General features: G+C 37.3%; 1 protein-coding gene across 2 annotated transcripts in view; it reads left to right on the forward strand.

The window, feature by feature from the left end:
• NKAIN2 (sodium/potassium transporting ATPase interacting 2) overlaps positions 1-16,519 on the forward strand; it is a 511,787-nt gene that overhangs the window by 430,823 nt on the left and 64,445 nt on the right. For both annotated transcript variants that reach the window (XM_063151102.1, XM_063151103.1), the window contains exon 4: positions 5,953-6,153. In XM_063151102.1, coding sequence (XP_063007172.1) covers positions 5,953-6,153 — 201 coding nt within the window. The remainder of the gene's footprint in view (positions 1-5,952; positions 6,154-16,519) is intronic.

Consider the following 16,519-nt stretch of genomic DNA (forward strand, 5'->3'; position numbering starts at 1 on the left):
TGGGTATGAGATGTCTTTGTCAGAGAATTGCAATTTGTAAAAACAATGTATTATATTTAACTCAATTTCCTTAAACAAATTTTCTCAATTCCAGAATGATATCCTTGATTACTGCACAGTGTGACATAAATAAGATTTGAAAGAGTTAGCTGCTACTGTGAGATGTGAATGCCTATAGTTGCTTTCCATTTCAGTGTGTTTTATCACTGCACAAGCTTACATCCTCCACAAAGTAATTTTCCAAGAAATTACAAAAATAATGCCTCTCAGGATCTTCAGTAAATATGTATAGTAACTAAATTAAAATTTATATTTGACTGCAACTTCCTAGTCCTCGTGATAAATGACATTGGGCTGCTGTGAAGGGCTAAATTTGCATGATCTGCACAAGGAAAAAAATCAATGGATCTTAGTCCAGAACATTCTAAAAATATTCAGTTTAAATATGAAAAAAATTCATGAAAGAGTAATATTCATGGAGCAGAATAATCATGTTAACCTAGCAATATAAACTGAAGTTTCTACTTCCTTTTTCATTGTATTTTAATTGAAGAACTAAATGGATATAAATTTTTTGAAGAATGATGTTAATAAAAAGTCTTGATACCACTGATCTAATTAAATTAATATTCTGGAGCCTAGCAGGTGGTTTGTCTTTTTTAAATGAGTAGAAACAGAGCAGATTAAATTTTTTTAGATTTTTCAAGGTACATATTAAACTACTAGAAAAATATAGAGATCTAAATTAATATAACATTAATTGTAGCTTTATTAATTTCAGAAGATAATTGACATGTATTATACAACAGAATAATAATTGACGATGTCAAGCTCTGTATAGCAGTGCCTATGCTTTTTGAGGATTATTTATAGTATTTTATAAATATAATATTCTAGTTTCATTTTAGAGAAGAAAATCAGGACATCTGAGTCATCTCTTTCATGCTGGGAACTTTATAATTAAATCCTTCGGAAGTACGTTGGCACACCGGAAGTCACTTAAAATACATTTGTAGCATTTTTAACTGAGAAACAGAATACTGAGAAAAGCTATCGGGGGGGGCAATTTTTGCCATTTTTCATTGATGAGCTTCAGAAGTATATCAGTCAGGTATATTCAAACTGGTTAAACCTTATCTGATTAATGACATAGGTACATCAGATTCTGTAAACAATTTTCAATTATACTAGTAAAAATTGGTTTTACAAGAGGAAATTAAAGAAGGGAATTCCAGGTTACTGAAAAAAAAAATCAAATTAAAGGGAAAACATCACATATATACAAAAATTAGGGAGGAAAACACCCAAATCAAATGCAACAAAATAGAAAAAATAATCTTTAAATATCCATTTTCCCTACAGATTTAGACAATAATTATTTTCTATATATAAACTTTGCATTTAAAAGGAAAAAAAGAAAACAAACCACACAGCTGACAAGCTCTATTTTGGTTCTTCAGTGAGGAAAGTTTTTCTTTAGACAGGAAAAAGTCTGCTTGCATGAGAAAATGGTACTGCCTGGTGGGAGTTAGTTTTAGTGGAAAAGTGAGATAACAGAAGAAAAAAAAGCCTGTAGAAGCCTTGGTGCATCCTAGGCATCCAGAACTACAAATGCTTTCAGACCCTGATCTTTTATCACTGAAACCTGTGTGATTGTTCACTCTCCAAGCAGTCTGTTCCTGCTAGTTTGAGTTTGATAAATGGAACAAGTGGTTACACGGTTGTATTCGACAAACGATGTACAGAAGCTTGGCAGGTTTGCCCAGATTTCAGCAATTCCTAATTAGAAAAATAGAGGAAATCATTTCCCATGACACAGCAAGCCACTACCATTGAAATCAGTACAATTCAACTTCCCCGAGTCAGGGAGATCTCCTGGACTTTCAAGGAGAATCACCCTGAACCACTCCTGCCTCTTTTTTCTCATGGCACTGTTTGGAATTAACTTCTCTGAGGTGCAACCAACAAAAATCATTGAAATAGGAATATATTGTGATTTCTGCAAAGAGACAGCACGCTTACTAATATGTGCTAGTACTAATACAATACACAAAGAGATGTCTTCCTTTTAAGCACTGCTCTCCTCCTGCTGTGTCTGATTACAAAGAAGCTTTTATTCTTTTTCAGGCAGCTTTTACAAAGCTTTATGTTGCCATGTTCTGTTATCAGCTCTCCTCAGCCAGAAAATGCTATGCACTGTGCAGTTGACCCCCGAAAATGTTGCCATCTACTGTATTAAACATAGGCACCCAACCATCAGAGCTCAGATTTTTATCAGCTAAGCTGAAATAAAATTACAGATGCAATTTGAAGATGTCTCATGTCTCAATCTCAGAAATCTGATTCTCTGAGACCTCCAAACTTCAAGATTTGTCTAATCTAGCAGTACTTTTCCTGACCACTACAACTATCATTACATCTCCAGAATGTCAGCAAAGATGTCCTACAAAATGTTTTCCTTTGGGCTTTTTTCTTGATGAGTATAAAAATCTACTTTAATGCACCAATTTTCACTAAAAAGCTTTACAAATACCAGCAGAATTTACAAAAGCAGCACAGTGATCAGCAATAAAGCCCTTACAGATGTATTTCTGTGTCCACAAAGGAAGCAGCTGTTTGTTGAATTTAGGATAATGAAATTTTCCTTGACATACAGACTTTGAACAACAACATATTGGCTTGCCCAATGTGTATCAACAATTCTTGTTCGTTTTCATAGCTTCAAGGCTTATCAGACCATTTCTCTGCATTTCCCTGAACAAAGTTTGAGCCACAGATGTTGGAAAGGAAACACGGCAAATACACTAGAGAGCATAATAAATCCCCAGCTTCCATTGTAGACTTTGTCTATGTCCACTAAAGCTGTATTCAAACAGTGAACAAAGTAAATAGCAAGCAGAGTTTGTCCAAAAATAGTTCTAAATGCTGTCAGTAGAAGAGATGTTAATGATAGATACATCATCCCCTTCTTGGATTCCACAGTTCTAAAAGGGGATTCAATTCCTTAAGTGTTTTCTTACTAAGGGAAACTTTTTCATAAGCTGGGTGACCTTTAGTACTGAGCAACAGGAGCTGCTCTGCTAATATGGTTGCATGAAAGGGACATGGCTTGAAGGTTATAGGCAAGTTCAAAGCATAACGTAACAATTTATACCTGAGATTTAGCTGTGAAGCAGCTTTGTAGTTAATAGGCTCCTTCTATGCTTATTCTGATCCCAGATATTTTGGGGAAAGGAATTTGCAAGGTCTGCCTTACGTGTTGACTTCTCAAGATTTTATTTCATTGCCATTCTTAATCCATCCAAGCTGGACCTGAGACATGAATGGTGTCTAATCTTACACAACCAGATTTCATGTTTTATTGGTTTGCTTTCTGAAGTTTACCTTTATTCTTAACAGACTCAGTACATAATAAAAGTAACAACTGCTTTTCAAAAGCCTTCTCAATCACATGATTCAAAGTTCTTTAAGATTTGAAGCTGTGACTTGCAGTAGAAATATTATTAGTAGTATTTATGAGTATGAGTATGAGTATGAATATGAGTATTAGTATTACTTAACTTCCAAAAGATTATTTGAATGAAAAGGAATAGTGTAAGTATTTCAAAAAATCATCTGAGGATAAATTCAGGGATGGGAAAAAGCTAGATTTTGTGAAGTTTCTATTTAAATATGTAATCTTAAATATTTTAAGGTGTAATTATATTTCCCATGTAACTTGGAAATTTACTTATGCTTTAACTAATAATTATTGAATCTGTGGTAAGCAAAAATAGCTACCCCTAGAGAAATTATATTCTACACACAGAGCCCAGTTTTGATCCATTTTCACTTCATCTGGCAGATGCATAACATACTCAGTTCCTGCACGCCAGTTTATCCCTTTCTTTTTCAAGGAATACATTTTTCATTCCTAGTCTGCACTTTGTAAAATATATTTAGTCCATCATGAATCTTTTCAAGGTATTGCAAATGCTAAAATAGAAATAGACAATATTCATTTGTGCTGCATCTCCGATAAGAGACTAGAGGTTTCAAATTTTCCATGGTAACTAGAATGGCTGAATTTTTCTCTTGACAATAACATGATGAATTCCAGTTTCAGTCATTTAGGAATAAAGCTATTACTTTAAGCAAAGTTACTCCAAAGATGTCCATTCTACAACTTCTTACACCAAGTGAGAAGACTAGTGTTCTACTTGAGGGGATGTAGCAGCCTTCAGAAATAAAATTAATCTTTTGGCTTGGGTGAAAGGTAAAAATTCCCATTTCCAAGAAACACATGGCAGACACTTTCCAGTGTCTATGGCATTAGTAGGGAAGGATCCAGAGAAAAGAGATGGTTTTTGGGGGTGAAGACATATAACCATTCATCAATATATATATTTGGGCACAATTTGCATTGTTTATAGAAATGTTTACTGTAGTTTTGATCGAAACTAAAAAATGCTTTAAGTTAGTTGTACAATTAAATTCATTTGAAGTATTTTAAATTTTCTCATACAGCTCATTACTTGCTGGATTGGACTGTTGTGGGAATGAAGGGTAATTATTCATTGCAAACATATTTAGGTCCTTCCTGCCATCTAAAAGCTGTGTCTGCTTATGCAGGGTAGCGATTATTTTTTTTTTTTTAATCATACTTTTGGTACAAACTGTAAATCAGAGAAAACAAATTAAGCTACACTGCAGTGTCAAGTGCAATCACAGATCAATTGACATGTGACGTTATCCAAAACCTCTCTGGATGGAGTTACCTCTTCATAAGTTAGTGCTAAAAAGTGAAATAAGTGAGACTGAAAAAATGGCTCTTTTGAAGGGAGAGAAATATGAATACAACTTATCTGCTACAGAATAGCATTCTATTATTTTTGGCACGGTAATCCTAATTAAATAGTTACATTTTAAAATCTTTATGAGAATCTTAATTATTAATGACATTAACAGGCTGGAAAAAATGTAGGTTAGGTGTGGGGAGAGTTTGGCTCTGCAAAGACATTACTTAAAAGCAATTTTTTTTTGCATGACTGAGCACATGTGCACACAGACTAGATAGTCACACTTTACAATGAGGTTACAGTCATAAATTATTTATAAAATGTTAGTAAACACTGTAGGCTATTACAGAATCCACAGAGTCCATAGTTTTGTTATAGCTATGTGTAACACTATCAAGTAATGTGCAACCACATATAATTTATGAAAGTAATATCCGTAGTATTGTTTATGATGTGCATTAATAATTTATTAATCCTTTATGAACTATTTATAAATGCAATCCTAATGGAAGGCATGGCTGACTAGTTACTCCATCACCCAAGCTGTATGGGAGTCAAAGGTTGCACACCTCTGCCCCTCCTTTTTACCTCGCCCAGTAGTCTTTAGACAAAGCAACACTCACTCTTTCCTTACAGAATCCTAGGAAATTAGAAATCAGAGAGAGGCATTGTAAAGAGATTTGCCTGCAAGCGAATGCACAGGATTCTTCAATCTTCTCCAATATTTTAGCAGAGCTACCATAGGTCTCCTTCGCTAGGTCCATGAGAAAAAACTCCTTGCAGATGATGTGTGTATATTAAATTGTACAAAGTCTTGATTCTAGGGGATTTTTGTATAGTTTGGTACGTCAGACCAACAAAGCATGGGCCATCAATCCTTATGGTATCCCCTGGAAAATGGGCAATCAGTAGAAATGAGTGCTGTAGTCTAGGCTGCCATGATCTCTAGGAACAGATCCTGGCTTGCAGGATTATTTTTCTGCTCCAAAGCATTTCTGCCTGACAAGGTACAGCCACTTCTGCTTGCAGCAGGCCAGCTCCACTAACTTTCATGTGCCAGCACAGTTTTATTGCAGCTCTTTGCTTCCTTATGCATGCTGTGAAATCTCTTGCTGAGGCATTGGATACCAGAGTACCATCCCCACACATTAATTCTTCTCTTGCTCTCCTGCAGGAAACAGATCTCATTCTGACCTTTAACATCTCAATGCACCGTTCCTGGTGGATGGAGAATGGGCCAGGCTGCACCGTGACCTCAGTAACCCCAGCACCAGACTGGGCACCGGAGGATCATCGTTACATCACTGTCTCGGGGTGTTTCCTTGAATACCAGTACATAGAAGTGGCTCACAGCTCTCTTCAGATCTTCCTTGCAGTAAGTGTTTACAAATAACTTCAATTCCACCGCCTTTTCAGGATTTCTTCTTGTCTTTACTGGAATAGTGGATGGTTGTGGCATTCACTCACAAACCTTGGCTTTAGGTCTTTGTTTACTTATGTAACTCAGTTGTCATTCAGCCAGTTCAAGATAGCTGCATGCAAAAATTTCCAACATCATATTTATTACTGCACTAAGAACTACTGACATGGCGCACTCTGTTTTCCTGATACTATAATATATAAGTTTTGACATAATAGCAAGTTAAAGCTATTGTTGTGAAAGCCAAATTAAATATGAAATTGAATACAAAAGACAAACCAACAGTAAAAATAGATTCCCTGATCAGTTCACAGGACTCAAACTCATCAATTTGTTTTTAACTGTATTAACTGACATTAGACTACAATGGGAGGGGTTTTCCCTCCTCTCCCCTCCCCTCCTGAAAAAGTTACACTTATGTGAAAATCAAAACCCAAGATCTTAAATCTTTTATAGGAGCATAAGAATCCATTGTTGCACTGCAGAAAATTTATAAGGGATGAAAACTGTTTGCTTGGGGGAAATAATGGAGCTCACAGTTATCCAAAAAGTGGGTGACTTTTCCATTTATCCCCCAGCATTTTTTATCACTCAGACTTGACTCATGGAATTATAGCTTCATATAATAATTTTGGCTGGAAAAGACCCCTAAGATCATCAAGCCCAACCCTTAACACAGGACTGCCAATCCAACACTAAAGCCTGCACTTAAGCGTTTCATCTACACATATTTTAATACCTCCAGGGAAGACAACTACACCATAGCCCTGGGCAGCCTGTTCAAGTGCTCAACAAACCTTTGGTGAATAATTTTTTCTTAATATTCAACATAAAGTTTCCCTGGTGCAAGCTTGATTTCCTTTCATCCAGACTAGGATGCCAATGGCCTTCTTAGCCACGTGGGCACACGCTGGCTCCTGTTGAGTCAGTGTTGACCAGCACCCCCAGGCCCTTTTCCAACAGACAGCTTTCCAGACACTCTGCCCCCAGCCTGTGGCAGTGCCTACAGTTGTTGTGACCCAAGTGCAGGACCTGGCACTTGGCCTTGCTGAACTTCATATAATTGGCTATGGCCCATTGATTCAGCCTGCCCTCTCCTCTGCAGAGCTCTCCTACCCTCAAGCCTTCAAAAACAGACAACCAGACTATTTTTTCTGCCTTTTATTTTTTAATTTAATGAACGGTGAACAAAAAACTCGAGGTATATATAGTTCAAGCCCAGTTCTGTTCCTGATTCAACAAGGTTTTTTGTGTGTCTGTGTTTAAATAGAGCTGTGGTTTTGGATAATCTCATTCTTTTCAAGTTAGAGTAATGGTTCAAAATAACCAGCCATTAGTAATCTGCTAGCTGTAGCTAACTACATCTGTTTTATATTCCCATTCATGTTACTCCAAATGTGGTTATCACAGGTAAAGGGCTGCACAGCATAAGTATGGATCAATTTTACAAACCATGTTCTCGACTACTGTTGACATCACTTTCACATTTCCCATTGTGGCTATTTTTTCCTATTAGAAATGCTAGTGTAAATTCACTCCCATATTAAATGTGATTAAATGGGAAACAGAGGAATTAACTGGTAAAGCTCAGTGACATATAACACAAAGTAAGAAGAGAAGATACTGTTTGTGTCAGGAAAATGAATCCACAAATACCAGAGGTTTATATCCAAATAGGAGACAGTCCTGTTACTTTATTTGAATAAAGGGACAGGTCATAGGCATTTCCCATGGGGTCCCTCAAATTGTTAGAGGACTCAACCTCCTTTTTATCTTAATTTCCCTGCCATATTTCCCTCTATCTTTCCCTATTGGCTGAAGTACTTGAGAGGTACAGACTTTCCAAATCACCTAACACCCCCTTCTAATATATACCTTCTCCCTTTTCTTTGTGTCAGTCTGTGGCATTCCTACGGAATTGCATTGTCAGTGGAGTTGGACTAAATAATTTCCAGAGGTCCCTTCCTACTCTAACAATTCTGTGAATCTGTGATTCTGTATTTCTGTGGAATAACTCCCCTATTTCCTGCCCTCCCCAATTCTTGATCAATATCATAGCTGAATCTGCTAAGGTGAGATCTTAGCTTCATTACACTTTGACAGCAACAGCTATTTAAAGGTTTGCTGATAAATGCAGAAAAAATTGCATAATTTTGGCCACAACTAATTGAATATTCTTGTTGGAAAGAGCTAACCCTTAATGTAGCCTGTGCTCACATACTCTCCAGTAGGCACTTCTCTCCCAGGGAAGTCTCATTTACAGAGCTCCCAAGTCTTGAGCATCTGATCCATCCAATATGCTCTGCAAGGACCACAACTCTGCCTGTCCTTATGCCTACAAATTACCAAAATGAACTGGTCTAGTGATGGCATGACTCATATACTCATATGCTTCAGGCAATAAAGTGTCCTTGTGTGTTTAAACGCTATTGATTCTTGTTGCCTGCATTAGAGAAGCTATTTCATTTTCAGGCCTACTGGGTTATCAAGGATAGATATACTTAAATGACTGATCTCTGGAGAGAATTATTCCAGGTAAAGAATGAGGTCAGTGGTACTAATGGGGATTTGATTTGCAGCTATTTGAGCTGCATTCTGTATGGTGTCTGCAGAGTGGAGTCTGACTGAAACTTCCTAGCTGTAAACAAGAGGAGGTATAGCTGCCACTTCTCCATGGGGAGGGCAGTGCTTGGGAGGGACACAGGGCAGGTCGTACACCACTGGTAATCTTGGCATGTCATGTCAGGGCTTAAGGTGGTCATTGGCTCTGCATGTAAATAGCATTTGCATCCCAGCCTTTTGTCACACAGCTGAAAGTTTCTCATAAGCTGGCAGTTTCTCGGCACTCACACATATCAGTGTCTAATTCTACCTTCAGAGCCTAGGTACAATTTTCTTCATTTCCACAGTTCGTTGAACTCTTGTCTTTTAAGAGAAGGTGAAAGGCTTTTCAGTTCAGGCCCTGAGCTGCAGTTCAGGTCAGAGGGTTCTGCTTCCAGATCTATCACAATATTCTTCTGAAACCATTTAATCTCTCTGTGCCTCTTTCCAAGTGCAGAAGAGAGACAGAGAAGCATGCCTAAATTTTTCATGTTCATTTCATAAGACTCTGTACCATTTGCCTAGATAGAGATCTCCTGAATCTTTCAAAAAGCCCCTAAATATGCGAGACACCCAGTACAGGAAGGTCTTTGTGTGGTACAAGGAAATTATAATGTTAATTGCATTTCATACAGAAATTGAACTCAGATTCTCTGCATCCTCCTTTTGTCTTTGTTTTACTCTTTGATATGCATGACCTGCCCTCATTCCCACAAGTCTGTTCTTGCAAAAGTCAACAAATTAAAACCCATTTGTAGATCAAAACTCTGAAAAGATGCAAATTAGAGATCAGCCTTGGAGATAAGTGTAACAGAATTACAAATCTATTTGCCAACACAGGATTAAAAGTATTTAGTATGCTTATCTTTTACTTCTCACACACTCAAAAATCTATTGATTTTAGTGGAGATAAGTGCCTGAGTTATGGGAATATGACTAATGTGAAGGCATCACCTTAGCCAGTTTGGGTTTTAGTTATATAGCCCTCGAAAAGATGAACTGTGTAATATTATTCCAGTAAAACAAGTGGAAGAAAGGCATTTCTTATGTATTGCATCTGCATTATTGATGGTAATTTACATACCAAATAAATAAAACCATAAGTAAACTCTTACATAAAAGTATTGACCATTTTCAAAGTGATCCTGTCCACTGACTTTTATGTGCTATATATTAGTCTGAATTTCTTTTGTTCCTTCCTGTATTTGTGCTTGAGTATATCCTTCATGCAATCATTAAAATTATTATTTCATGCTTCAAACTCTGTAATTTGTAATTACCCATCCATAGTATTTACAGTAAATGTATATTGTTTGGATTTCTGCAAAGTCTGCATCAAGCACAATACCTTTCAAGCCCTGATGCTGTCAGATTGATTTAAAACATCGTGAAGCATAACTGTGCTATTAAGATGCAATAGTACAGCTATGAAGTTAGGATGCCAGCATCAAAATCTCTGCTCTGTTGCAGGCTTCCCATAAGACCTCTGGCAGGGTGCTTAATTCATGCCAATTATTGTCTGTACTATACAAACAGTGGTTCTTAAATATTTCAGAAAGATGCTGCCAGGACAATTCCATTAAACATTGCAGGTAATCCAATATTATGGAAAGGTGGTCTGTGTATGTATTTAAGCACTTGGAACAGTAGAATAGCATCAATGTTCCCTGCTTCTCTTAAGGATTAATAATTAGAATAGGATAGTCTTAAAATCTTTAATATTTGCATAGCACAGGTGGCATTAAATACTTTCATGCCTGGGTGGAGAGATAGGACTACTCAGTAAAAGTGTGCTTTTCCGAGAATATATTTACTGAACTGTCTACCTGTGTTTTAGACCTCCGTGCTCAAATACGTTACTCAGAGTCTAACACTTAAAGGCCCTCAACATTGCTGAGGAGATATGATTGGAAAAAATGCAGTGGTTCCCATCCAAAAGAACTAAACTTTGAAGTATAAAACAAGCCAGCCCCCCCATATGGAAAGGAAAGGAGGAAAAGACAGGGAGACAGAGAGAGAATATTAGTTTGAAGTTTCATTGGATCTCTTGTTTGACCATTGTCAGTTTTTCTGTAGACATGATAAAAATGCCCTGTGTTTCAGAATGAATGAACTTCTGATAAATTTTATCTGCTGGAAAATTATCCTAAGAAGCAGACAAAGACAGAAGTGTGTGAAAGTTTAAAATTTAGGAATTCACTGACAAGAAGCTGGTGTCTCATTAGCAGTGCACTCTCATAGTGGCAGGAGGGGACAAGCCAGGTGGGACAGGCCACAGAGAGACTTGCAAGAGAATGAAGTAGGTGAATTTCACTGGAAAAAACCAAGGAGAAGAATCGGAGGTTTTAAAGCAAGAGGTGGAAAATAATCTCAGCAGTGGGCAATTTCAGGAGCAAGGAGAAGACATGGCACAGGAGGAGAGCCAGGATGCTCCTCAGAAACTGAGACTCACAGAGTGAGACATCAAGAGGGTATAAGCAGGACACCAAAGGTTAAAGAGAGAGCTTGTAAAGGTCTGACATTTAGATCAGAAAGAGAACAAAAGCCTTCTGCTAGGGAAGATCTCTTTTTCTTTTTTTTTTTTTTTTCTTGTGGTTTTACTTTTATTTTTATTTGAGAAGATATTGATAACAGCTGAGCAGAGAAAAAAAGCCAGAAGTTCCTCCAGATACACCAGCAAATTATAGAACAAGACTGAAAGACTCAAGGCAGCATTTATATCAGCAGGACAGACTGCATGATACAAGGAAAGGCAAAACAGCAAAGGCAGGGGAGTTGTGGAAAGTAGTCACAGGAATGCATGAAAACTGAAAGCTGCCTATCAAATAATATCATTAAGAATGAGGCAAACAGTAAAAGAGTGTTTCTGTGTGTCCCAAAATATTCATGAGTAGAAACAACACATAGGTTTGCCCTGGATAATCCAAGCTGAAATTCTAAAATTAAACGGGCAGTTCCCTTTGATAGAGCTGCAAAGGAGTATTCTGAAAACTTGTACTGTAGTAACAGCCTTCAATGTGCTCAGATGGATAATATTAATCTTTTTGGAAGAGTAACTATTGATGTAGCCCTTGTGTTCTGCCAATAAACCAACATATTCCATTCCTCTGCTCAGAATACATACAGTGTGATATGGTGGGAAAAAACAAAATGCAGCAAAGCTCTTGCACAACATCACATACAGCAGTAAACCTAATGCTGTGTTCTTAATTTTCCAGTCCTTTTTACCCAATATAGAGGTCATCAATTGTGCAGGAAGTACATCTTGCACATAAAAGCCTGTTCTTAGATTTGTCCTTGATGACTTTTTTCCTGCACCTCCCTTCTGTCAACAGCCTCCACCTCTTCTACATGCTAATATTCATTCATGTACTTTGCACATCAGCTGTCTCTTCCTGTGCTTTTAGAGTGGTGAGAATATTTATATGTGAGTAAGGAGACAAGAGCTCATGTAATTAAGTTGTGACTCTTTGAACCTAATGGAGAAAAATAACATTATTTAATTAAGGCAAAGTTCTTTTCTAGGGCAATACAGCAGTTGAAAGAAAATTGATTCTCAATGATATAGATTGGTACTTTAGAAAGTCTTTTTTTCACTGTGGGACTGGGCAGAATCAGCACAATGTGAAGAGGGTATGAATCATAGTAAAGTGTTAATAACACTGACTTGCCATGTTAGCAGGCAGGCATCAGGTTCAGGCACCTTTGACATTGGCTCAGAGCACAGTATATTGCTGTTTCTGTGTTTGACAATAATGCTACAACATATGTCATTAGTATTTTGAAGGATTTCTGTAAGAGATTTTTTTTATGTCTGTATGTATTATCTGTTATTGCTTCTATCAAATTTTACCTGCATTTCTTCACTACTTCTTGCAGAAAACTGAATTTTACACATCAAAGCATAAATGTTTTTCATAATGAGTAGGTTGATTTGTCAGTAGAATTGTACTCATTCATTTCCCTGAAAACTTCCCTTCTTAATGAGCTGTGTTTGTATAAAGCTAAGCTATATAATTGTCTGAAAACAAGTTTTCTCCAACTCAGAAGAGAGAAGTCAGCTTTAAACAGTCTTCCCTGACCAAGGCAAACAGGATTGTCTCTGAAATGTTTATTTCCCTGGTGGAGAGAAAGACAACAGCACCAGCATGAGCTGAGACTGAAAGAAGCAATTCTGCTTCTCACAGATGTTCTTGAGCTACCAAAGGCAAATAGCATATGTGATATTTTTTTTGGTTTTTTGAGTGGGATTGGAATTATGAAAACAAAGAGCTGAACATTGGACTCATTACTTTGTGGCTGGAGGGAATTTTCCTGAGAATTTGTTTTGATCACCTCATATGTGTTCCTTGACACAGGGGACTCTCAATTCTGGCTGACCCTGATCTGACAGAGCAATGAGATCAAGGATCCCCAGGTTCAGTGTCCAGGGGCTGTGTGATCTGGGTGGTGCTTTGCTCACTGGTGATGCTTTCTTTCTGACTTGCTGCCTCCCACAGCTGGCATTTAAATTATTCCTCAGTTCTGGTACGGGCATAGGTCTGTTTTTATTTCTCTGTCATAGCATGAGAGCTGCACGTGAACATGTTCCAGCTATACACAGGTATATGAATTGGACTGGGGTCTATTTAACCTAGTCTTGGTGAGCCTCTCTTTGAAGAGATTCTGGATAAATAGCCTAGTCCATTTGATTTTTCTCTCTATACAAAGAAATTTACAAGGTAGAAAAAGCTTATTACACTTGTTTGAGATGTAAAAATAGTACTGAGAAGAACAGCAATAATAATAAGTAGCACAAGCTTTTATAATCATAAGTATTCCTCTACAATATGTAGTTAAACAAAAAGCAATACCTCTTCATACTGAAAACTCATAGTCAAGTGCCAGGTTCACCAACCTCATTCCTGAGCTGCTTCTGAAGGTACAATAAAAATGAGGGCTGCTGCTTGGAAATATTGAAAACCCCATCCACAGTACAGCTATACCTCAGTGTCTCCATGCTTGGTATTCCTGCTGATATTACAGTACTGGCTTGTTCTGCTTGATACAAAAGTGGAATTTGCCATTTTGCTTCATATCCCAGAAGAAGCCCCTCTAGTTCTGGAAGTAAAAGGACTCAGTTCATGAGCTAAGGTGATTTTTTCCTGACTACAATATAGAGAGTCATAAAACATACAGTCAACTTCCTCACTTCATTACAGAGACAAACACATTAAAAAAAAAAAAAAAAAAAAAACCAAAAAAAAAAAAAAAAAAACCTACCAGAAAAAGAACTATGATTGTTTCTCAAATTTGTGGTGAACCTTCAATGGTATACTTTAGGTAGTATGCTTCATATTTCATTTTTGGGTGCTGTTAGCACAGCTTCCTGAGCAGAAGATGAACTGAGCACATAAAAGTATAGTGTTACGAAAACATAGAATGAACTGTTTTGCAGCTTTAGTCATGACTATTCTGGTCACAATACTATGGTTCTGAAAATCTGATCTGTAAAATTCACCAAAGATAAACAATGTCAGCAACTGTAACTGAACCTGTATTGAAGGCACTGAGCAATGATAGATTCCTGAAATTCTATAATACAACTTGAGTGCTTCTGGTAGAGCTAACTACCCCACTAAAAAGAATAACTGTGTCTAAGGAATATGAAAATGTAGAAAGTATTTAGATGTCCCTATTCTTTAGTGTGTGTACAATAAAAACAATTATGACATTATGAATTCTGCATTTTTTTCCCCTATTTTCTAGCACAGACAGCATAACAAGGCTTTTGGCTTCCAGAAAAAAAAAAAAAAAAAAAGTAAAAATACCTTGCTTTCATGCAACTGTGTACCCTAGAACCCTTGGAATAAATTTCTGAATCAGGCCAAGGTATTGGGGTCAGAAAACTGCTCCCAGTATTTTTGATAACTTAAGTTTCTCTTGCAATCTCAGGATCAGAGCTAATTGGGAATTTTCTGAAGGAACATGATTCTTTTGAAAAATGCACCAGCTCTGAAATGTTTTGTCTTAACAGTGTCATAATGGTCATTTAAAGTGCAGGCAAGTGATCTTTAACATAGCACCTGATTTTTTGGTAGATTTTTTTGGCTGACTGCTTGGGCTCTGGAATTTCATAGTACATTTGTACTTGGACAAGGCTCATCCTAAAAAATGCAGCATGGTTATTCAGAATGTTTGACTTTTGCTAAAGGCCCTGTCATGCATTCATCAGACAGTATCATGGTCCCAGACTCTGTTGGGCCATGGGTACAGAGGTAGCACAAACCAGGGAGCATCTCTGATAGCCAGTTTGGATCTGCTCATCTTGTTCTGAGGCAGAAAAAGAGCTTATTTGTGTGAACTTAAGCTGTGCCATACCATTTGGCCTCTAGGTCAGAAGGCAGTCTGTAGGTTATTGCAGTTGACACTATGTCTATATACACTTCTGTATGTTCACAACGTCATGGCAATCGCACACTTAGAGTTGGTGTTCCCTGGACATTTAGCAATATTAATGATATCTAGATCTCCAGCTAGTGTTTGAGTCCTGCTGTGGACTCTGACCTTGCAATTCAGGAAGGAAACATGAATTGGAATCCTAGTACTGGGAGAGAAAAGTTTATCATGTGTCTTAGTTTTTTAGTGCTTATGTAGCACACAAAACAATGCATGCAATAAAGATCCTCTGTTGACATGCCTTAAGGATTCTTGGCTCTCTGACTTCTGCAGTTCTAAGGAAACTAGAGTCTGAGATTGAAAATTGAGTCTTTTTGTTGTAAACTTTCTGAAATTTCCACCTGAAACCTAGATTTTTATTGGCAGGTAATATTCATTAGTGAAAAAGTCATTGTTCCATCTAACTGAGGAAAATTACTTTCCCTTGAAATCAGAGGTTATCTTTTCTTTGCTCGTATTCTCAGTAGACATCAGCCAATTCTCACCACTTCTTTAATAGATGTTATCTTCAGCACCAGCTGGGCAGGTACAGAGCACATACATGCACTTCTGATGTGTTTGGGGGTTTTCAAGGTGTGCCCCTGAGCAGCACCTTTCACCTAATCTGCAGCACTATTGAGACATCAGTTTTGCAGTACCCAACTGCTTGAAAGAGACTGACATAAGCGATTCATGTTTTCAAAACCATTGGAGCAGGTTTTTTCCCAGCAGGCATTCCCAGCTTTCTTTCAACTCTACCTTTGAGCTTTGTCAGCCTCTATTCTGGTCTGAGCACAGTAGAGGAAATAGCTATTTCTTAATGTATAAAATTTAATAATGAAATGTTGTCTTTGCTTCATTTTCCTTCTGTATGTCCATGTTTTCTGCAGACAGATCAGTTGTGTGTGCATAATCACAACCAGAGGAAAAAAAGGCATCTACAAAGCCACAGGAGCATTTGTCTTCTGGTAACAATTGTTTCCATAGATGGGAATTCAACATCACCATGACAGAATTTATTTTTTTTCTTTATATGTTCACAATGATCAAGTAGTGACATCTGGAATCTACCCCAGAGGTTCAAGTCAATAAAATATTAATATGTGCCATTTCCAGCGAGAAGGTTGTAACAAGAACACAGCAGAGAAATCTCTGACATTTGTGCACTATTGTTTTGCACCTAATTATTTAACTGTTTCCTTTTCCACATACTCTTTTCCTAAAGATTAGGAAAAATAGATCTGGGACTGGGATGTGATTCCCTACCTTCCATTTAGGTGAACTGTTCAGATGGCCCTATTTC

This window comes from Melospiza melodia, chromosome 3, assembly GCF_035770615.1.
Source record: "Melospiza melodia melodia isolate bMelMel2 chromosome 3, bMelMel2.pri, whole genome shotgun sequence".
Lineage (NCBI taxonomy): Eukaryota > Metazoa > Chordata > Aves > Passeriformes > Passerellidae > Melospiza > Melospiza melodia.